Source organism: Amborella trichopoda, chromosome 12, assembly GCF_054954075.1.
Source record: "Amborella trichopoda isolate Santa Cruz 75 chromosome 12, AtrichopodaSantaCruz75HAP2 v2.0, whole genome shotgun sequence".
NCBI lineage: Eukaryota > Viridiplantae > Streptophyta > Magnoliopsida > Amborellales > Amborellaceae > Amborella > Amborella trichopoda.
The window spans coordinates 5,307,037-5,331,301 of NC_142347.1; the positions used below are offsets into that span (position 1 = coordinate 5,307,037).

The 24,265-nt window shown below is 37.2% G+C and overlaps 2 protein-coding genes across 13 annotated transcripts in view; both read left to right on the plus strand.

Annotated features, from left to right (window-relative positions):
* Window positions 1-277: 277 nt before the first annotated feature.
* STN7 (Serine/Threonine kinase domain protein) lies at window positions 278-11,268 on the plus strand. Of its 11 annotated transcripts, none has more exons than XR_016045178.1 (11): window positions 278-953; window positions 1,108-1,194; window positions 2,215-2,271; window positions 3,066-3,185; window positions 3,322-3,423; window positions 6,054-6,222; window positions 6,326-6,419; window positions 9,150-9,306; window positions 9,620-9,907; window positions 10,013-10,426; window positions 10,938-11,268. XR_016045178.1 is itself a non-coding variant. In XM_011624806.3 (11 exons), the coding sequence occupies exons 1-11, from the start codon at window positions 525-527 to the stop codon at window positions 11,097-11,099; spliced, it is 1,848 nt and encodes a 615-aa protein (XP_011623108.1). In that variant the 5' UTR covers window positions 278-524; the 3' UTR covers window positions 11,100-11,268. The 11 variants fall into 11 exon arrangements, 6 of the variants coding, with proteins under 6 accessions (XP_011623108.1, XP_011623110.1, XP_011623109.1 ...); XR_016045180.1 differs by having other exon boundaries at window positions 9,150-9,243; XM_011624806.3 differs by having other exon boundaries at window positions 9,620-9,676.
* A 5,366-nt stretch (window positions 11,269-16,634) lies between these two features.
* Window positions 16,635-24,265, plus strand: part of LOC18433675 (uncharacterized) — a 29,977-nt gene continuing 22,346 nt past the window's right edge. For both annotated transcript variants that reach the window (XM_006843757.4, XM_088852719.1), the window contains exons 1-2: window positions 16,635-16,762; window positions 17,039-17,158. In XM_006843757.4, the coding sequence (XP_006843820.1) occupies window positions 16,661-16,762; window positions 17,039-17,158 (222 nt within the window). In that variant the 5' untranslated portion in view covers window positions 16,635-16,660. The remainder of the gene's footprint in view (window positions 16,763-17,038; window positions 17,159-24,265) is intronic.

Sequence of the window (24,265 nt, forward strand, 5' to 3'; positions counted from 1 at the left end):
CCATCATTCTACCCTATCAAGACATATCCCCATTTACGCTTATCTCAACCATATCTAAAGGAATACATCTTCCTTGTGCATTTTTAAGATGTGAACCTCATAATTTTTTTTTTTATATTAAAAACAGACGTTTGTCGCTCGATAAAATCCACGTGGCATCAAGAGAGCCTCACCAATTTCTCACCCCGATGGAAGATAATAAGAACTCGGCGTCAGGCACCCCACACATTCCTATCCACCAGGGGAGTTTAAATTCTCTACCACATATTAACATTTCAAATAATAAATTTAAAATATTAACCAAACTTCAGAGAGTGTGAGGAGAGAGAGAGAGAGACGTTCATTACTCATTCACTGAAATCCAAATTTCTAACTCAAAACCACAACCAGATCACAAAACTGAATGCAAACCGGCACTGGTTGTGCCTCACAGGCTTCTCTCGAAACTCAGAAGGTCTCTCTGTGTAATGAAGAGATGGGATTTCAGTAAGAAGTGGTGAATTTAGAGAGAGAAAATTGGCGTCATGGCCGCAGTTGCAGAGGGTCTTCTGTGCTTACCTAGGTTAAGAGCAGCAGGGGGTTCAAAGAAATATGGACCTTCAGAGAACCCGCGGCTTTTGGGGAGAAAGCCATGGTTAGAGAGAGAAAGAGAAGATTGTCGGGGGAGAAAAGGAAAAAGAAGACTTGGGGTCCGTGCAGGGTGGGGAGAGATGGTGCAAAACCTGGTTTTGGGTGTTGGGGTGGGGCTTCCTTGCACTGTAATGGAGTGTGGAGACATAATATACAGAAGCACTCTTCCTCGATCTAATGGCCTTAACGTTACAGCTCCTGGTGTTGCTCTGGCTCTTGGTGCCATCTCTTATCTTTGGGCGACTCCTGGTGTGGCCCCTGGCTTCTTCGACATGTTTGTTCTTGCATTCGTTGAAAGACTATTTCGCCCAACTTATAGAAAGGTTCTTCATCACTGCAACTGCTCTGCTTCTTCGTCAATTTTATTCCTCGGTGTTTGGTTTTAGTGATTTGAGATTGTCGTTTTTTTTAATTCCAGACGTGTAATGAGTTATTTTTAATTTTTCTATTTTGGTTGAATCTGGTGGTTTTTTGCAGGATGATTTTGTTCTGGGTAAGAAGCTGGGAGAGGGGGCATTTGGGGTGGTTTACAAAGTTTCCCCAGCTAAGAAGGGTCCTGGAATGGTATTCTGAACTCTCTCTCTCTGGATGTATTTTCAAACTCAATTTTTTCTTTTTCTTTTTTAATTTATTACGATATTTTTTTGTTGTCATATGCATTTTGGTTCGTCGATATCATAACGACTGATTTGCCTTTCTTCATTCCTCCGGTTTTGAATTGAAATAAACTCGGGCTACTGAGGTTGCAAAAGTTTTGTAACTTATCCAGATCACTCTGATTTCTCAATCAAGAGCATCCAATTTGGGCCGAGGATTTCATTGGGCTTAGAAAAATTTTATGCTAGTCCTTGCTTTGTGATGATTATTATAAGGGAAATTTATGTATATATCTGTTATAGTTTATGTTATTACCAAAATACCAAATAGTCTCCGTTATTACTTGAAAGTCCATTTATTTCACTTCATAACGAAAATTTAAAAAAAAGACTTTTTTACTCTTCGTTGGTTGTTGAACAACCGAAAATAGGACAGAAGCTTGGAATTTGCATCCTTCTTTTTGGTTGTTGAACAACCGAAAATAGAACATTCAACATTCTAAAATTGGACATTTTCGGTTGTTCAACATCCGAAAATGTCTTATTTTTTATTGTTGAGCAACTGAAATTAGGACTGCATATTCCATAAGCTTGTTGGAATAAGTCTTATTTTCAGTTGTTCAACAATCGAAGACATGACATTTTCGGTTGTTCAACATCCGAAAATGTCGAAAATAGGATTGCTGTTGATATTTATCTTGAATTCTTGATATAGTTAGGAAAGTTGAGATTGGTTTGACGTACTTATCTTTGGGGCTTTATTCTCGCTATAAAAAGATGCTTTTCTAGAGAGAGAAAGCATGTGTGGAAAAGTAAGCCATACATAGGTGCACATTTGGGTTTGTCCTCTCTTGTAGAAAGAGAAAGTGCATAGAAAAAAATAGAAGGAAAAATAAGCCATAGATAGGTGCACTTTTGGGTTTGTCCTCTCTTGTAGAGAGAGAAAGTGCATAAAGAAAAATAGAGATAACTTTGAGGGTTTTTGCAGCGAGAGAAAATTGTAGAGAAGAAGGCTTTGTGGGAGATTACGTCTCTATTCTCTCAAGTAAGTTGTCTTGTAATTTTCTTTCTTTGATTTGGTGAAAACCATCGATCGTTTTCGCCTATAGATGTAGCCACAATCGTGACGAACCACGTAAATCCTGGTGTTTCTGTTTCTGTTATTTATTTCCTGTTTTATTTGTGTTGCCTGTTTCTTTTTTGTCGATTCTTTTTCTCGTACTTTATTTGCCAAAAATCAACCCGTCGGGTTTAGAACTTCCGCACGCAAAAACTGTGTATTCCAAAAGCTTGCTGGAATACGCAGTCCTATTTTCGGTTTTCACCAACCAAAAATAGAACATTTTTTGTTGTTCAACATCCGAAAATGTCTTGTCTTCGGCAGTTGAACAATTAAACATAGGATAGAAGCTTGGAATTTGCATTCTTATTTTCTACGCTGATAAATAAACAAATATTTCAAATGTTTAAATGAGCCCCGCTATTTTCGGTTATTCAAGAACCGAAATGAGCTTATTTCCGGTTTTTGAACAACCGAAAATTTAGCGAATTCGGTTGTTCAAAAACTGAAAAAGGGTAAAAAAGTCTTTTTTTTTAAAAAAAATTTCGTTATGAAGTGAAAAAATGGACATTCTAATAATAACAGGAACTATTTGGTATTTTGGTAATAATGGTAACTAGTTGTTATTTTGGTAATAACGAAAACTATAACGGATATATACCTAATTTTCCCTCGTTATAATGGCCTCTCTAAGGTGGTCGTTTTTTGTGATTTATTCAAAAAAATGGGTTGCCAAGTCATTGTTGAGTATCTTAGTCTTTATCTATCTGTTTTTGAAGGATGGTGATTTGGTGTTAAAGAAGGCTACTGAGTATGGTGCTGTGGAGATCTGGATGAATGAACGTGTGAGGAGAGCTTGTGCGAATAGCTGTGCAGATTTTGTGTATGGTTTTCTTGAGGTGTTCTTCTTTGGGAACCTCACATTTTAACTGTTGTTTTCTTTAGATTGATGGTGCATTCTTGCTAGTATATTGATACCATATTACTGTGATATGAAAAAAGAGAGATAATTCTTTTCTCTCCTCATGATTACAGAGCTCCTCGAAAGGAAAAGGCGGTGCCTATTGGCTTATATGGCGCTATGAAGGGGAGGCTACCCTTGCAGACCTGATGCTGAGTAAAGAGTTTCCATACAATGTTGGTATTTTTTGCCCCTCTAAACTCTTGGTAGCACATAGCTCTAAAAACTAGAGATGTTTCATTTTCCAAATGGGTGAATGGTTTGTCCAAAGTTCACTTTACCCCACAAATTATGTAATATTCTCTATAATGTTTAAAAGAGGTACTTGTATTATCCAAATTCTTCTTTCCTATAACTGGTGGCTTAGTAGCGGGGCTGTGAAGGAAGAAGGGAAATAGTTCACCTGGACTTGTTCTCCGGTCTCAATCAGTGTAGCTCACTAGTCTAAGTCAGAGTCTTGGACTTGCCTGAGCTATTTGAACTAGGCTAGACGCCCAATTCCGAACCGAACCCATGGGAAATGGCAAAGTCTGGCTGGTTACCAATATTTTACTATGTTTTTTGTTGGAACCTAGAGATTTCCAACCTGGGTTCTTTTCTTCCCACACTGAACTCACTATCGAACATTATACCACTACCATGCAAGTGGACAATGGGTTGGATGATCATTATACCACTACCATGCAAGTGGACAATTAGTGAGTGACTAGCCACCATAGTGATCACTGACATAATCCTGCTCATGCTTCTCTAAATCAGGAGCATTATTTCAAATTACTTGTTTGGAAGTTACAAATCCTTATCTACCATTCTTCATGTTTTTGGTAACAACAAAGTCATCATAGTGTGATCCAATTTCTTATAGAATGCATAATCACAATTATGCATGGTTGACATCGGTGGATATGTCCTCACAGTAGTCCTGCATACAATTGCTGGGATTTCTCTTGGTTTATGTTTAGGACTTATTGTCCAGTGGACAACCTTGGACTGTCCGATTTCAATTACCAATGTTGTGCATGTGGTGTCCCTTAGGCTTCAGCTTAGTGGTAGGCATATCTGTTTGAGTAAGGGAGGCCAGGCATTCGAATCCTTGAAATTTGTTTCAAAAGCCCAAACAAGTTAACAAGCTAACCTAGCCCTTTTTCTTCTGTTGCATTGGGGGTAGATCCATATGATCAGTCGCAAACATAAATTCCTAAATGGGTTATGTTATGCAGTCCATCCAAACTTTAGTTCCTTAATGGTAACTTTAAACTTTAAAAAGTTTCGTAACTCACTGGTTGATTTGTACTGGTGTAAGAGATTGCTTGGAGATCATAACTTGTAGAACAAAAGCATGGATTATTCCATGAAAGCTAGTAAGATTCTCCAAATCATCCTCAGAATATTAGAATGTCTTTTGATGGTTGTGTTAATCAACCAATATTTTAAAATCTTCTACACGTCCTTTGGTTTGTGTAATTGTGTTGTCAATCAACTCCCTCTTATCCATGGCATTGATTTGATTGTGATTGACCACCATGAAAATCATGATTCATCAGTGTAAACTTTCTTCCAGAAGATGAGTTCACAGAAGGTTTCACTTGTTCTATTTGGACTTATCCATCACCAGACAGGGCATCCTAATGATTCATGCCACAATTGTTTGTTTGTTTACTCTTTTTGCTCTCTATTTTTGGTTTCTTTTTATGTTTTGATCACTAGAAAGTTAGTTGTTGTTAATTCCGAGTCTTATTTATGTAATGGTTAACATTAAAATACCCTCATTCCTTTGGTATAGTTAGTTACAATTAAAATCATGTCATAGCCGGACTAAGCTAGTTCTATAATATCTTGGAAGCTAAAATTGAGGAACATCTGTTATGCCAAAAAATTAAGGAACATTTCATCTAAATTGTTGTGTTCGATGGGTGTGACTTTTCCTCCGAGCCTTCTGCAGGATTTCGATTATTAAAGAAAAGGGAAAACTTTATATAGAGCCGAGGCTCTAAACAATCAAATTAGAGCCTGCTTCAAAAATTTCAGTAGAAGAGGTTGTTTTGATGCTCAAATATCCTCACATTGATAACATCAAGATGCATGGACATGAGAAAAAATGGATTTCAAGTTTTGAAAATAGTGTATTTTGTAACACATTTTTGGACCGTTAATTTTCAAGATTTTCAAAGCTTAAAAGTTTATAAATAAACATGAAAAAATATTTTTAGGCTATCACAAAGTATTGAAACCGCATTTCTTGACACTATTTGAAGGTAGGCTCTAATTTGATTGTTTAGAGCCTAGGCTCTATACAAACCGCACCCTTAAGAAAATTAGTGTTCTTTGGTAGTTTATAGGGATTTTTTCGTTAGTTTCAACTTGTGTTACACAAATAAAATGATAACCTGAAGTAAGTGGAATTTTGGGGGCACCTACTGTATGTTGTTTGAAAACACATTAGGTTGATTTCTTTTATTAAACGTGAACCAAGTAGGTGGTATTAGCTCCCACATCTAAGTGGATTTCACTCATTGATTAAATTGATCTGGTCATGGAGATGTTATCTTCTACTTCTTAATGTGGTATCATCATATTCATATGCATCTAGGAAGATATTTCACGGTTGCGAGAACAATTAAATGAAATTAATATCATCAAACAAAATTGCCTGTACCATGCCATCGGGTACATGCATTTCTTTTTTGATGCTATTTGATTGACAAATGGAACTATTTGAAGCCTATTTTTTGTCTTGGCAAAAGCAATTTTATGTTGGTTGGTTCTTTCAAGATATCAAGTTTCTAACCTTACCAACTCATCCTAGGTGGAGAGGATGATTCTTGGGGAGGATCAAGGCTTGGAGAAAGGATTGGAGAGGGAAAACAAGATCATTCAAACAATAATAGGACAAGTTTTATTTGCTTTGGATGGTCTCCATTCAACTGGAATTGTCCATAGGGACATTAAACCCCAAAATATTATTTTCTCAGAAGGTAATATCTAATTGATGGTTAAATATTTATGTGATTTAGATTCCTTTTCTTTCAATTCTTATCAATTCCTATAAATTTGACTCGCCATATTGAAATTCACCAGAGGATCGTATTTTCAAAATCATTGATCTTGGGGCTGCGGCTGATTTGCGAGTTGGCATTAATTACATTCCAAAGGAGTTTCTATTGGATCCAAGGTATGGAAAGTATATCACAATTCTTTGGATGGTAGGATCTCTATTAGAATGACATGGAAGGCATATTGATGATTCAGAAAGGGATATTGATATTATCTTTCCAGTTACTTCTTGTTTTGCTATTTATTGACTTAGATGATCCCGATATGATATAAAAGGAAAAATAATTTAGGGAAAATATTTCCTTATCCCTTATTTTAACTTCCATATATTATGAGACCCAAGAACTGAAAATATTACTTGTAAGCAAAAGGTCTCCATTTTTTCTTTCTTACAACCCCCTGGACTCCTTTGACCATAAATTGTTGACCCAAACAAATACTAAAATGACACCATATTCAAACTCCATCTCTCTCTCTCTAAAACTCCATCTCTCTCTCTCTAAAACTCCATCTCTCTCTCTTCGTTTCTCGGTGAGTTTACCAGCCAAGGGGTTTAGCTTGAGCTCAAACACGAGCACACCTTCTTATGTGTGTGAGAGAGATGGAGTTGGGTTTTAGAGAGAGAGAGAGATGGAGTTTGGGTTTTAGGGAGAGATGGAGTTTAGAGAGAGAGAGACGAGAGTGAGAGATGGAGTTTGGGTTTTAGAGAGAGTTTTGAGAGAGATAGACGATGATGTGAGAGAGAGATGGAGTTTTAGAGAGAGAGATAGTCATTTCATAAGTTGTTGAGGTCACCAATAAATGGTCAAAAGGGTTTAGGGGGTTGGAAGATAGAAAAGATGGAGTCCTTTTGCTTACAAGTAATATTTTCAATTCTTGGGTCTAATGAGATATAGAAGTTAAAAATAGGGGATAATAGGATATTTTCCCAATAATTTATTCACTCTTTAAAGTTGTCTACGAATATTACGTCAACTCAACTCATCACCAACGTGTCACTATTTCTCTGAGATGAGCACATCAAGCCCTTGAATTGTTTAATTTGTCCGAGTCAATTAACAATGGTGAGTTAGCAAAGTTTGTCTGCATTTGTGCACACTGTTTTTACCAAATTTTCCCTTTCTCCTGTCTATTTTTTAATTTGTTTAAATATGATATTCTAAATCATCTGACCTGTTAGGAGGTGCGAGTTAATACAGGTGGAAGGATTGAAAAGGCCAAGGGGTAGGTCCAAAAGGATGTGGTTGAAAGTAGTCCGAAAATATATGGGGATTTATGGCCTCATTGTGGGTATGGTCTTTAATAGAGAGCAGAATGACAGACCAGAATTCTTGTAGCTGAACCGAATTAATTGGGAAAAGGCAATGATGATATTCTAAATCATTGTATATATTTCTTGGAAATTGAGCACATTATTAATGTGCTACATAGACTGAGCTAGTCTACTGTGAGTCCAGATTCCTAAGCTGGTAATCTATTGAAAAGGACCATATCTTGCTCCATCCAGGGCTCTTTGCATTTAAATTGGATTGCTTGTTCATTATAGCTGTTCCCTTCTATAATTGCCAGCAATCAGACCTCTTGCCTATGAGGAACATCAATATCTATTAGAAGGCTGCCAAAATAGCTGTTTAATTGATTTGGAAATTTTAACCAAGTTTGGTTATGCTTGGGCTTGATTATTGGACTGTGGAACAATTCAGTTAAGCTTGGACGTTGGTGACATGTTGTAATTTTTCCCTAATTTACATAAATTTTGCAAAATAATCTTATGGGCATTTGTGCATGTAGGTTGCTAATCTTTTGTAGTGATACTTTGAAGAAGAAATCAAGTTGACTGGACTTCTTAACTGAGGCAGTAAAGCCCTTATAAATTTGGTTCCAAGTGCATATTTATATATTATATGCACATTTGCATCATGGATCCCTCAGATTTCTTGGACTTGTTGGAGCACCATAATAAGTTCGATCCACATCACATTTATAACTTGCATTTGTATTTTTTTTCTGGGTCAGTAAGTGGTTTCTCACTCCAACCATCGAGCCAGGAGGTCCATTCCTGACATTCATTTATTCAAATCGATGAATATAATTGTTGACATAGTATTTGAGCTGCCAGGGAGACCTAATGACTATGGATTCTTGGTTGTCATTGTCTTTTATAGAGCTTGTGCATCTTTGCCAGCTGTTACCCCTCGTAATGCTATATCCTCTTAAAAGATGCTTGTTTCTGCCTTTCAATTCTGTAAGTATTCAAATCATATACAGTTCTATATGGTTCTCAAGAAGGTCTGCATCTGAATATATCACCAACCATGATGAATTGGAAGGTAGATCTCCCTTAGAAAGTTCATATATCTGAAAAACATTTTTGTGTGTGATTTAGGTAAGCATAAATTGATACCTAATGCAATGTATCTCTAAGGTTCTCAAGAAGGTCTACATCTAAATATTTCACCAACCATGATGAATTGGAAGGTAGATCTCCCTTAGAAAGTTCATATATCTGAAAAACATGTTTGTGTGTGATTTAGGTAAGCATAATATGATACCTGATGCAATGTATGACTAATACCTGATCTAATGTATAACTAGAGGCTATTAGCAATTTTATAAAATATTTCTGCACAAATTTGTCCCAGATTTCAGATTTTATTTTTATTTCAACTGCATAGGTGATACCTCGGCCTAGTTTCGAAGTCTAGTTTCTGGTTTGGATGTGTTCTCATGTCATGCTATTGTAAGAATTTCCTAAGAATTTACCTTTCAGATTTTCTTTTCTTTTTTTTTTCCCCCAGTGATCACTGAGCTTCATATGGAAAAATTTACATGGTGCTTTTAACTGTAGGTATGCGGCACCAGAGCAGTATATCATGAGCACTCAGACACCGTCTGCACCCTCAGCTCCAGTGGCAACTGCCCTTTCTCCAGTTCTTTGGCAGGTCGACTCCTTAAAAACATTCACAAGCCTTCTGTTTACATGCAATATAAGTGGTAAATTAGAGGTTAGCCCTGCTTAGTCAACTTGCCTAAGTTTCCTCAACTCGCTACCTCATAAGCTATAAACACTAAACTCTAGACGACTCAAAAGTCACAGCATTTACGGCTGACTTACTCAAGTTCGTACTTAGTGGAAAGTAATGTCTAGACACACACACACAGATGGTTTGGGCTGGTCCATGTTTGAGTTTTAAGTTACCAGTGCATGAGAGAGAGAGAGAGAGAAAGAGAGAGAGAGTGAGAGAGGATTTTGGCTAGGTCTAAGTTTGAGCTTTAAATTACCAGTGCATGATCTGATTCTTTTGTTTCTTCTTACAGCTGAACTTACCGGATAGATTCGATATTTACAGCACAGGGCTCATATTCTTACAGATGGTAAGTCATGGGCCAATTATGCCTAGGGAAAGTATATTACAACCATCTGTTACAGTCAATAGGTACTGAAGATGAACCACAGATCTCCTTGATCAAGAATGGCCCATAATCACAAGACCTGCAGTTCATCTCCACTGCCTGCTTATTCAATATGAATGGTGTTTACCCAGCTGTGCATTCTAGAGCATAGACACTCTGTATGCTACATGTGCAAGAGCATAGAAACTCTACGTATGCTACAGCATGCACAACCTATATTCTTTACTTGCTCTTTATACTTATGTTGTGGTTTCTCTTGGGGTGTGTGCCTACGAGTTGGCTGTTTTTCTGAACCAGGCATTCCCATCATTACGAACAGACAGTAGCCTCATACAATTTAACCGTCAGCTTAAGCGGTGTGGATATGACTTGGTTGAGTGGAGAAAAACCATGGAGCCTCGAGCTAGCCCAGAGCTTCGTAGGGGCTTTGAATTGTTGGATTTAGATGGAGGAATAGGGTGGGAGCTCCTTTTATCTATGGTTCGATACAAAGCCCGACGGAGAACAAGTGCCAAAGCTGCTTTGGCCCATCCTTACTTTGATAGAGAGGGCCTTCAGCGTCTCTCCTTCATGCAGAACTTGAGATTGCAACTCTTCCGTGCTACTCAGCAGGATTACAGCGAGGCCGCTACATGGGTGATTGGGCTCATGGCAAAGTCTGGCACCAAGAAGGAAGGCGGCTTCACTGAAGCTCAACTTCTCGAGCTCAGGGTTAGTTCATTGAAACCTTGAAATAATCCATGATAATTACGTTTTCGATGAGCGCCATATTTTTGAGTTGGTAAATTATATTTAATAATGCAATGGATTATGGGAAACTATAATCCATTCGAGCCAATAACATCCAATGAAATGATGTAAGGTGATGAATAGGGGAGGACCTGTCATATTGATCATATCCTGCTGTAGTCGCCTCTCTCTCAGTCGACATCCATTCTGTCATTAGATGGTTTTCCACGGGCCTGTAGATTATGGGGGGATTTTTCTAATGAGCTTAGCAACTGATTTTCCAATGCTCAAGTTTGAGTAATGGTTTTCCATGGTGCATTTTAATTATCCTGTACCTTCCCTAATGAGCTTAGCATTTGATTTTCCAAAGTTCATGTTTGGACTATGTTTTTCCGTTGTCATTCAAGTACAGTGTAATTTCCTTTATGGATTTAAAATTGATTGTCCAAAGTTTCTTTCAGTTTGTTTGTTAACTATGATTTTGGTTGTGCAGGAATTGCAGCCCAAAAAGAAGGCGAACGTTCAACGCAATGTTTTGGCCTCTCTGTTGAAGCTCCAGAGGAAAATCGTGAGGACGATCAACGAGAGCATGGACGAGTTGAATCAAAGGAGAAAGAGCTTCTGGTGGAGCAGGTGGATTCCAAGGGAGGAGTAAGTGGTGGAGAGAATTTTGTTTATTTCTCATGTAGCATATGTCAAGCTATATTTGTAAATATCATCAAATGACCCCACACTATTGCATTTAACAAAGAACTGAAGGATGTAAAATTGTAAATTCTTTAATTTGGGCATCAAAATCATGTTACGTGATGTATTTTACCTGATGGATGTGTATTCTTTTTTGAGTTCATAATTTCAATTCAGGATTGAAACTCTGGCCTAATTGGTCCATTGTCTATTTGCCTATTTCAACCCGGCTTGTGTCGAACCAGTGTTAAGAACCTGCAACTCGAACTGAGTAAACGGTCTTAGCCCAAGCCAGTTACTCAAGCTGAGTCAAAAAATTATACAAAATATAAATAAAATTCAAGAAAATAAGACATATTTGTTTAAAGTAAGATTAAGTAAAATACTTCAAAATGATGTTAAAAAGTAGTAAAAAATAGATTTTAAAAATCAACTTGTGATGGGGTATTTTCAAAATAATCTAAAAATATAGGTAAATGTAAAAATAAATATTTATGGCCAAAACATCTTTCAATCTTTGTCAAAAAATGATAGAAAACAAAAAAAATATATTCTAAATAAATTCTTTATTTTTTAGGATTTTTTATGATTTTCTTTTGAATTTTTTTTTAATATCTTAGAGTTGGACACTCTACTCAACTCGGCGGCCCGAGCCCGAGTAGAAATTACTCGGTGGAGGATTTTTCAATCACTGTTATGAACTTGTATACTGGAGAGGACCATGTTTGTAAAGCTAGGTTGCCCTCCTCATTCGAGTCTTATATAGAGAATGCGCCTAACATGAGATACTAGTACGCTCTGCTTTTAAGGAAATTAATTCCAAATAATATGTGATGCAGTCCAGCCATGCGTTCAAGTCTGGAGGGAATTTTTCGGCCTACTTTGCATCATAAAAATTAACAGTTTCCGGGTATGAATTTGCATCAATATGTATATACACGAAATAAAGTCGTGACCGTCAGATCGGTTTAGATTCAATCTGGATCGTTGCACTCATATGAGCTAGTAAGTTAATCTCAATATTTTTCATATATATATATATATATATATTCGAAGTACGTTTGGGATGACGTTCGCAATGTGTAAGGCATGTTGTCATTTTTTATTGTCCCTTCGTCCTCTTTTTTTCTTTTTTTTGTGAAATGTTAGCCTTTACTATCTTTAAATAAAAGGTGAAAAGCTCTTAAAAGTGTACAATACAAGGAGGGAGAGGAAGAAATAGAGGGATACAAGCATGTCCTCCCCACTTTGAGGGTATCATCATCCATCACTTACAAATATGGTATTAACTTTATCCTTTAAAGGTCCTACACCAACGACTGCTAATGAAGAGACATCCTCCCCAACGATCTCTTTTGTCCTACCCAAGCGTCTCACAAAGACACCCCTATATAGCATCATCTCTTCTGCAATCTCCGCACGGATGGGGTTGAGGCAGCGTCACAACCTACTCAAAAACGGCAGCACCTATATGAAATATAGTAAAAGCTTGGGAGTGCACCAGAGGGTGGCAACACATATCAAGGACCCAGACTTAAAGATTGGGTAAAAGAGAAGTGGCAAACAAGAGCAGAAAATAGAGGGATAGGTGAAAGGGCTATAGTGGAAAGAAAGGGGAATAAAATAAGAGGAGCCGGAGGAAGCGGAGGGGGATCTAAGAACCACATACCAGCCCCCCTGGAAGCACATACCAGCTTTGACAACTCCCCCTATTTGGCCACACACAAGGTGTTCAGGCCCTCACAAGGAAACATGAAAAAGGGTGACCAGGCTTACTTGGCACACTAAAAAGCCAAACCCATCTTGGGCATTAATCTACCAAGAGAGAAGAGAGTTGAGGAAAACGGAATACGGCAAAAACAGAAAGATCCTGGGCAAAAGACGAAGGGATAGAAAACGGGGATGAGAGGTGGAAGGAGTGGAGTGAAGAGATGAAAAGGGGGAGGAGGGAGAGTCAGGGGAACAAGAAACTAAGAGCTAGAAAACGTGAGAGCGTTTGGGAGAGTGCAAAAGTATGACTGGATTATGGAGAGAAGAAGAGAAAAGGAAGGGTCTAAGGATACAAGAGCTAGACCAGATAGGGCTTGATCAGTTTACGATGAGTAGGTCTTGGGCAGTGGTTGGGTCTTATGCAGCTTAGGCGCCGCCGAGCAAGGTTTGGACAACAGCTGGGGCTTGTGCAACTTAGGCAGCAACGAGCAAGGTTTGGACAACAGCTGGGGCTTGTGCAACTTAGGCAGCAACGAGCACAGTTTGGACTGGGCTTGAATAGTGACAAGGCTCAAGCAACTAGAGAGCCAAGAAGTACTTGATTTGGGCTATAGCAGCAACGAACAAGGCCATGAGTAGCGGGCGAGCTAGGAATCAGTGGTTAGGGAGGTGGATGCCTCAACATAACATCCTACCCTCCATTCCCACAATTGACATATCAAAAAGAAAAATAAGAGTAGCAGCAAGCTGGGAACTTAGGGCTTGAGCAACGAACAAAATGATATGAGATGCAATGGTGAGCCGGTCTAAAGAGACGTGGTGAGCAGTGAGCAAATATGATGAGTAAACAACGGGTAGATTTGAGCAGCAGCAAGCAAGAGAAAGCCATATCTGAGCGGCAGTCCCTTCTAATTGTCATAACTAGTATATTCCAAGGTTCTTATCACCCCTAGAGCTTAAGCTTCTCCTATTTTAATGGAGACATGAGAGACCACGACCTGGATATCTCACCCGAAATAAAAGGGCAAATATACCATACTGTGGAAAGCATATTAGAGCAATGTATATTTCATGCAATCAAACACGCCTCATTTCTTTTCAAAGGGAACCGGTGCCCGGCCCATTTTAATATGGTGGGTAGTTGTGTTCACTTGCTGGGGCATGGGGTATGATACATGCAGACACGCCTCCCCTTGAAGGGAAAGTTTTATCCATGACTCCACCCACATATAAAGCATATGTATCCCTGCTTTCAGCTCTCAGATTTAAATAGATGACCAGTATGACTTGAATCTTAATGTCATAAGTTGGTTCTTTAGCGCCATACAGTGGCACATAATCTTTTATTTTTAATCTTTAATCTATAAATCATTTTTATTCTTCATTTTGCAAGGGCACACAAGATAAAAGTAATATCCTTTGATAAAAAATTACCTGAATACCCCTGAAACTTTTGGGGACATTTTGGTCTTTTGTTTTTTAAGAGAAATATTTTTTAAATTCCTTTTGCTAGGTGCTCCCCAATAAGAAGATGTGACAGACTCCCCAAATTTTACTTGAACAAGTTTTGTAAAAAAAAAAAAAAATTAAATTAAATAATATTTTTACATGACATTATGACATAAGTAATCCTAGCTCTTTAATTAAATCAAACGGATGAGAATTGGGGTCACATATAATTTATACGTAGGTGTTGTCACATAGAAGTTTTCCCTCCTTTGATTTGGGTGGGCCTGCAGCGGTAATATTGGACGCCACCAATATGGATCATAGTAACTCTTATAATATACTAAAAAAGAAACAGTTTTTGTTGGGATTAATTTTAAGGGTTTGAACCAAACTTGGGTAGGACCCAGTTGGGTCCTAGTTCTCAACTCACCTAGGCCAATTCGGGCGAGTCCGAGTTAGGATCTCGCCCAAGTTGGGATAGAAAAGTTTTAGTAAAAAATTTTATTGTCATAAAAAAAAAAGAAAAAAAAAAGAGACAATCCATCATTTTTAAGCTTTTCACTTTGGAATCACCTAGCTTTTAATAAGTTTGACACATGAGATTCGGATTCCTGAATCATACCGGGGAATTTTTAGTCTTTGGTTAGAGGCCCTTGTCCTCCACCCGAAAGTACGTCTTTTTGGAAATCAACGGTATAGAACTTTCCCGGACTTCAGCATCAAAAAACCGAAAGAGAAAAATAAAGAATCATGCTATCAAACACCACTTATGTAAAGTCCAAATTTTTATGGGAGCATGTACTATTATCCCTTGGGAGCTTACTATGTATTTACTCCCTAGGGCATATACTTATTTGGAATATTTTGTTTTTGAAATTTTGGAATTCAGCTAATTATGACTAGATGAATATTTCCATAAAAAACAAATTTGGATTTTGAGTTCTTGAACATCTAGATCATTCTCTCAAAAAATTAGAAAGTTCTAGTACGATCTTAAAGAGGTGTGGTTTCCATAAGGTTGCAATCTTAAACAATCCAACTAAGGTGCACCTTCAAATTTTATCATCATATAAAATTTTGATGTAAAATGTTCTTAGGATCATCTCAAAATCTATTTTTATATCTAATTATAAAATTTTAAATTCTAAAAATGGTTAAAATCAAGTAGATCTATAAACATATGAAAATCTTGAAAATTGACGGTGTAGATAATATGTTGTAAGATGCACTATTTTTGAGACTCAAAATCTTTTTATTTTTCATAGTTATAAATCTTGATGTCATGATGATCAATCAAAAGGTTTTTCAACATTAAAATAACCTTTTCCGATGGATTTCTGAGGTGCATCCATAGTTCTACATTTTAAGGTAGCAACCTTATATAAACTTTTTCCATTTTAAAATGACTTTTTTTTTAAAAAAGTGTTTTATATAAGGTTGCAACCTAGAATCAAAGTGCACCTAACCAATCCATCATAAAAAAATTGGTTTGATGTTGGAAAACTCTCTAATTGATCATCTTGACATCGAGATGTATGAATATAAAAAGAAAAAAAGATTTCGAGTCCTAAAAATAATATATCTTGCAAAATATTTTTGGACCATTAATTTTTAAGATTTTCTAATTGTTTATAGATCTACTTGATTTAAACTATTTTTGGAGTTTAACATTTTATAATTAGAGATGAAAATAGATTGTCAAACCATCCTACAAAATTTTTACAACAAAATTATATTTATAATAAAATTTGGAGGTGCACCTTAATTTGATTGTTCAAAATTACAACCTTATACAAACCACACCTTTTTTTAGGCACATAGAGGGAGAATTATTATTATTTTTTTATTTGAAGTTAGTTGTTGGGTTGTGCTCATAGTTAGCAAGTCGTCATTTTAAACTTGACTTTTTAAAAAAAAATCGATATTTTTTTGAAAAATATTTTCATCAACACCAATTTATTTTTAATTTTATGGTGAGCCAATATATTGATATTCCCATACTTACTAACCATGATTCTACTAAAGTTCCACATCTCAAATTTTGGGATCTAAAAGTTAATTCAATTGTATGTTCTAAAGATAATTCAAGTTAATGTTTTGGCCGAGACAGTATATGAATAGCACTCTAGCGGAGTAGAAAATCTTTTGGTAATTTTTATTTCTCGTGGTCATAAATAAAGATGGCAGGTTTTGTGCCATCCATTCAAAATAAAACTTATAAACAAATATAAATATAAACATATGAATTTTTGAGGTGTGCCTTAATTGGATTGTTTTGGGCCTCGACGGCTCAACTTTATATGAGCTTTTTCCAATATAATGTAAACAAATGAACTGAGTGGAAGAAGCAAAGGGAAGGGGAGGAAAAGGATGGCGGTTTCAGCAATGGAGAGCGCCGCTGTGACTGCGCTCCGCTCTGTGATTTCCCGCGTCCAAATTGCCGCCGAAAGGTCTGGCAGAAGCTCCGATCAAGTAAGCTTTAACCCCCCCCCCCTCTCTCTCTCTCTCTCTAACACTTGATCTCTGTCTCTCTTTTTCCTTTCTCCCTATTCTCTTACATCAGATGAATCCGTCAGTCTGAAAAACAAATTTATTCCATGCGAAGATGAACTCTTATCTTTCACAATCTCTCTTTCTCAAAATCTCTGCTGTATTTGTCTCCCACTACTTGTTCTTTGTTCTCTCGTTCTCTCTCTTCTTTCTGTACAAGCATGGATTGATTTGGTTTGTGGTGATTGATTTGGGCAGGTGAGGCTGGTTGCAGTGAGCAAGACGAAGCCAGTTGAGCTCATTCGCCAGGTCTACGATGCAGGGCACTGGTCCTTTGGTGAGAATTATGTTCAAGAGCTCGTTGACAAAGCACCTCAGGTCTCTCTCTCTCTCTCTCTCTCTTGCTATCCTCTGTATTGCTTATAAATTCCTATTCATCTTCTCACATTGGAGATGAGCCTCTCATTCTGGAATATGACTGGTGTTGAATCCATTGGAAACTGCTCCTGCTATTTCATAATGATCTTACTGCATTTACTGGAGCCTTTGTAAACTATCAATATCTCAACAGCAACAACGTAGTAGTAGAAGCTGCAACAGCAACAAAAAAAAACAACAAGAACAGCAACAACTACAACAACATGCCAATAAAAAGAATATTTCTTGTGGAATATAAGGACTTTTTGGATTGATGGTGAAAAATTTGTTAGCTTTGGTGTTTTGGGCTTTTATAATGCGGTGTTGATGCCTGTATGGGATGAATTTGTAAGGTGCAGAATTGGCTGTATTTTTCTTTCATCAGTCGTTTACATTAGCATGACTAATCTATCAAGACTTCTAGAATTTCAGAAGCTAAATCAGTAAATCACTAACATGGGATGAGTTTCGATCCAGATTAGAATCGAGATTCAAAGCAGTTTGGATTTGAATTTGGACCCATATGAAGCGGTATGTGCCTTTGATACTGCAGGTGTCGGCATGGAGTACTCAATTTTTAATCTTGCAAGGGCAAGTTTTCTTGTTTTAATACTCTAAGGCCTTGCAAAAGAAGTTATGCTTGCCATTGATACCAGCAAACGAATGAAACTTTCAAGAAGTTGACCTCAGACTTTGGTATTTGAATGTTGAATGGAACCAAAACTTCGGCAAGGCATTCATCAGATTATTGTTTGGAGCACACATGAACTATGGAAGATGATCGTCTCCAGTTCCAGTTTCCAAATAAATCAAATCAAAATTCATAAATCTTTCAGCCGATTTATAAGTTATATATATATGCATCTAAAATATTAGTATGTATAACTTAGTTGATTAGTTATAACTTAGTTTGATTAGTTCATTGTTTGTTGCATCTACGAAACACGTTGCTTGTTGTTTAAGAATCTAGATTAAAAAATAATCGAATTAACTATCGTTATATGTAGAAACCAGTTTCAACAAGTGTAGAATCGAGATTCACCAATTGCAGTATCAAGAATCAGTAAATCTTGGAAACGAGATTCTATAAGTGTTGGACTCAAGATTTCCTAAATAAGGAATCTATAATCCAGACTTTATAGAAACGGGTTCCATGAAGATTCCTAGCCAAAATCGCCGAGTTGGGGTTCTGAATCAGAATTGTGACCTTTGGTGAGAGATTCAAGTAACTATAGTATGGAGAACTTTAATACTTGCATTATATGGTGTTTTGACCATTTTATGATAAACTTAAAATTGTTGCAACTTCATCCGTATGTTTCATTAAATAAAGCGTGGTTAGTCTGGTACAATCATCCACAAAAGTAACAAAAACGAGCAAAAAAGGATACAATTGGGGAAGGCCTCAATACATCGGAATGTATAATAGAAAATGGAGAATCACTGCACTACTTTTATTACTTATAGGAAAAGATGTTCTACATTGTTTCACTAGTTGACAAACCTCACAATATAATTGAACGTGACCCCACAAAGGAAAACTTTGGGAACACGATATGCAAAACAGATGGAGGAGCATGGCCAAGATGGGTGTGCCGCAAATACACCAGTTCTTTATTGGCAGTGCTTGACACGGCAGTAGTTCGAGTAGCTGTATGAGCCGGTTGTGATGTCACTAGAAGGTAGAACCCTTTATCCTCACGACCACACCCAAATATCTTCCCTGTCACCAAGTCCTGAACGACACAATAACATCAGAAAAAGGTTATCAACAGTTCAATGTTTTTGTAACATCACTAACAGACAGGAGATTATCAGATAACTTGGGAACATGTAAAGTGGACACCAAGTCTATGGAGGAATTACTGGAACAATCCCTTTCCCAATAATGAGTACAAGGGATCCATCAACAATCTTTAAAGACTCATGGTTTTAACAGGTGGTATATGTTGAAAAAGGATTAGACATACCAATCATATATTCAGTAGCTCCTAAATCAATAAGCCAAGGATTCTAAGAAGTTATGGAAACATGGTTAGCAGATGCATATGTACCTGATTGGGCAAGATGGGAATTGGAGGAAGGTGAAAAGGGCTCCAGATCATGAGTGAAGGCATGCTGCTTGAGATCCAGAAGCTCTTGCTTGGACATGGTTACAAAATCTTCCTCGGGTAAAGAAGAAGTTCAGTCACAAGTTGAATAACTAGCACTATCTTGTTGTCGAGGCATTGTAGTTTCCTCGTCAGTCACTTTACCATAAGCATTAGATGTATTCTGTCTAGGCCGAGTAATAAGATTCCAACACGTTTTCTTAGTGTGTTGAGATTTCCCACAATGAATACATTTCAAGTTATCGTTCTCGTCAGCTGTAAAGCCCCTTTGGCCACCACTATGTCCTTCACCTCGACCACCACACTACGGCCACCACCATGATTATTGAAAGAGTTGGAAGTTAAAGCTCATTTTCTGGTTCACCAATAGGTACAACCATAATTTTACATCGAGTTTCTTCATGCTGAAGCAAGGCAAAACGCTTTCCACCCTCTAAAAGATCAAATATCTTATTTTGTTCAACCTTTCTCTATGCTCTTTCCCACCATGGGAGCAGTTTATGAGTTGGTAGTGGTTTAACTGATCCCATAAACTCTGTAATGCATCATAATAATCACCAACTGATAAGTCTTTTTTGTTTAGAATTTCTAATTTGTTGTTCCAAATTATATATTTTTGTATATTCTTTTTTTGAGAGTAGGTCGGTTACTGCATCTCGTAACTCCATTGAAGTGTTACAATTCATAAATGTGCAGCTCAAATTCGATTGTATGGAGTTTAAATGGATATGACCTTTAATAGAACAGAATGGAGAACCAGGATTCATGTAGCCAACCCCAATTAATTGGGAAAAGGCTACAATGATGATGATGAGAGTTCAAAGTCTAGTTCATAATAATCATCTCCTCAGCTTCCCAATCAGCATAAGTGGATTCCTACATCTGGTTTCACTACATGACCATAAATATAACCCAACTTCTTCTTGCCTTCAAGAAATAACCTCACAGTTCTGGCCCCATCCAAATAGTTATTGTCATCAAATTTTATTGTACTGATTTGGAGCCCAAAGTACTCCGGACTTGATGCTTGTTGTGACGTTGTTCCTTTTTAAGGCACAATAAAAACAAATTACGGTGTTGCTGAAATCTGGATGCACCCACAAATTTCTTTCCAAACACTCTTCATAAATACCAAAAGCACTAAACAGTGCATTGGCCAATCAATTATACAATTGTGGCTACCAATTTCAAATGTACCATGGCTGATGCGCTATTTAATTTGCATCAAACGGCTTTGGGTTGTTCCCAAAACATAAAATTTTGATATACACTTCAAGTTTCTCATAAGAAAACCAAAAGAAACATAAAAAAGACCTTAATCAATGGGTCACAAAACACTTAATATTTTCCTTTTAATCAATGGGTCACGAAAACCCTAATTTTCCTATCTTTTTAATGGGTCACGAAAAAACCTAATTTTTCCTTTCCTTGTTTTTCCTTGTGGGAGCAAACCCTAAAAATTTATACCTTTTGCCGGAAAAATCAAGTTCAAGAACGAACCATTAAAAATAACACTTCTTTCATAAAGAAAACTTTTTGTAACTCACAATCTTCAAAAGGTAGCCTTTTTAGGGTTTCTTCATTGCTCAATTTTCTTCCATCGAGTGGCCATACTGCTGAACCTAGTTGCTCTATGGCCAATATTTCACACCATCTGACTCTCAACCTTGCTCTGATACCAAGTTGAAAAATATTCAAGTTATATCTTCTATAATGGTCTAACTAGCAATTGCCTTATGGAGGAATAGAATTAAGGAGGTAGAATGGGTGCAAGAAGAGAGAAAGAGAAGAGAGATTGCATAATGTAGGGAGAGAAAAGAGAGAGTTGCGTGCAAGAGAGAAAGTGACGTGACCCCCTTTTGGGAAATTCATATATTTTATGTTATTATTAAAAGATAGAAAATTACAGCTATGCCCTTGTACAAATTTATAACCTTGTAGACTCCACAATTTCAATTATATCCCTAACTTTACTGCTGTATGCTCAACACACACACTCTCATATTTAGATGGATGACCTCAAATTCAAGAACGACATGTGGTATTCATAACGACGCATTTGCATCTGGCAAAACTTTTAAATTAGCCATGGGTTAGTGGGTACCCTGAATCATGACTTGGTTTCTCACTTAGCTCCATCTCAAGTCTCGTTAAACCTTACTTTTGAAATTCATCTTAAAGTCCTATATCCAATTAAGAAAGTATCACTTCTTTGCATCCTCAACTTTCATTTGCATCATATTCTGCACTTATCATACTTCTCTCTTTGATATTTTGATCATGAGCTCACTTCCTCGCCCGAGAAGGCAAAAGGTCACTTAGGATGTAATTCATGTTCTTGAAATAATCACTAAGGAACCAACCCAAATTGTGTACAAGGAAATGGTAGTTGGATTCAGATAGTATGCAAGATCAGGCAACTAGTTGACGAGTCTATCAGAATCAGAAAATACAGTTTGGTTGGTTGCCAAGCATATGTATAGAAATACACAAATGGCTATTAGGAGAACTTTGTACTCATGGTATAATTGATTCCAATAATTGTTGGGGTTTGTGGGCGTTAAAGGCCATGAGAGCATGTAATTAAAATTTATAGTGGATTATACATTTCAGGTGGGAGTGTGCCTGGGCAGTGTGGCACTACCGAAAAGGGTTTATAGAAGGTCATTCTTTGTTAAGGTCGAAGAGATGCCTAGGGATGGATTGTAGGTTGGGAGAGCTGTGTGGCTTTCTATGTATAAATGTAGGCTTGTGAGAGCGTGGGCTAAATCCTCAATAAACTTCCGCATGGCAGTGTACATATGACAACCACACTAATGAGAAGCAACCCTAAAAAGGGATACGTGTATAGGTAGAGTCGCCCTTACACTATAGCGACATGTGCTTGACTTGCTCTTAAGGCGGGGAATTGTAATCCACATTGGGATTGTGGTTCCACTGGTTATTGGCCTGCTTTGACGAGTCAATCATGAACTCTCTCAATGAGACTGTGGGTTATGGTTTTGTTGGATTGGTTTGAAAAGTTAGTAGTGGATCATGGTCAATGGGTTGGGTAAAGTGCCCTTACAATCACTTATTTTCACCCATTGATATCAGTCGACTTCTAGATATTTTTATTTTCAGCATTAGAAATATTGTTGTCAATTTTAGAAAATTTAAGAATTTTTTTAAAGCTAATTTCTGCTGTAAATTCCTTAATAAGGTATTTCTAAAATATCGTAGCGTGTAGGGCCACATTTGGGGCCCATGGGTCCAACCCCAGATGTGTACCACACCCCATGGGTGGGGTGTGGGGTCCATGGGGCCCACATGTCGCCCATAGGGTTCCACACCCTCTCCTTGCTTGTTTTAGATTTTTGTTTTTAATTAAAATGTGTTTTAAGTTAGTTAGATAATGTTTTAAAAAGAAAATATTATATGTGCTTATCTTGTGGGAGTTGGTTTTGACTTAAAAATATTATTTCGACTTCTTACAATTTTAAAGAGTTAAATAAGTTTTAGAAGGTTCTTTAGGTTGGTCTGGTCCTAATTAGACTTGAATTGGATATGGTCAAATATTGAGGGGATAAAGTTTCTAATATTCATCCTTAAATCATGATGGCTGATCTGATTTATATCATGGATGGCTCAGATTTAATTGTCTCACCTCACAGATTTCCGACATTCCTATTGGTCAAGGTGAGTCACAATTGGATAGGCATATCTTTTTTTTTTTTTTTTTTTGGGGTTGGGGAGGGGGGGGGGGGGTTGTTGAGGCCTATATAACGAAGGGAACCCCTCATTTTCTACACAACAACTTCCTTAGCCTGTCTCTCTTATTTTCTCTCTCTCTCCCCTTCACGCATCTATGCTCGACTCAACTCTTCTATCTATCTCTCTCCTCTCTCTCTTTAGGTGGCACGTCACCCCATAAGATAGAAGGGGTGGCATGCACCACCCTTGTGAGGGTTTGAAGAGAAAGGGTCATGCTCAGCCCTAGAAAAAGGATGTGCTTTTGTGGCATGCCCTAATTGTCCTAAAAGAGGTTCCAATAAACTCCAATCATGTTTTATGCTCTCTAAAATCCTAGTTTGAGAGGTATTGCCTAAGAAGCTTCCTTGCTCTGAAATTCAGCAAGACCAATAATAGGATTGAAGTGTGTCGTCCGTTAGGAAATCGGGTGTGGGATGTACTAAGTCCTATGGGGGTGTCTCTAGCCACACTTGAGTAAGTCTTACCACTTGTTGGCTTTTATTTTACAGTCATATTTGCATATTTATTATGTAATTCTAGGAACATTACTTGTGCTTAAATTTTTAGTGGAAGCTTGAATTTCATTCCTGGCTTGTCTATTCAATTTGGCAATAAATGGCAATAAAAGGAAAGGTCCTAGGTTGTATTTAGGGTTTTGTTTCTTATTCACAACAGTGTCTTTGTGGCACTTGTAAATGGAATTCAGATTGATTAATAAAAGAAAAGAGAAATTTCTTATTTTATTTGCCTTGAATTCCACATAGCCATTTCTTGCAATAATATGTACTATCTTTTGTTGCAATGTATATTTCCCTGTTCGTCATTTCATTGTCAATGGCTTTCTTCTTGGGCACCTAAGAGAAGTAGTTACATTTTCTACCTCCATGAGGGTTGTCAAAATAGTTTGCTAACAGATCCTATATATGATTTGAAACACTCGTGCTGAATTTGCAGTGTTCAACAATGCATATTAATTCTCTGGATCAAAAGACCTTTGTTAGATCACTTTTTTCTTTATGAAAGATCCAATTTAGTTAGTCTCCTCTTTGTTATATTGATGACAATTTTGTGACTCAAGATGGTGCAAAGTTATAGTTGGAATTTGCTAAGTTTCCTCCTACAAGGCCCTCAAACCTGGGCACCATAGCCCCTTGATTACCATCTGTGTTGTCAGTCCCTATACCTCCTAAAGTACAAGCCCGCAACTGGCTTTTGCTTTCCAAAT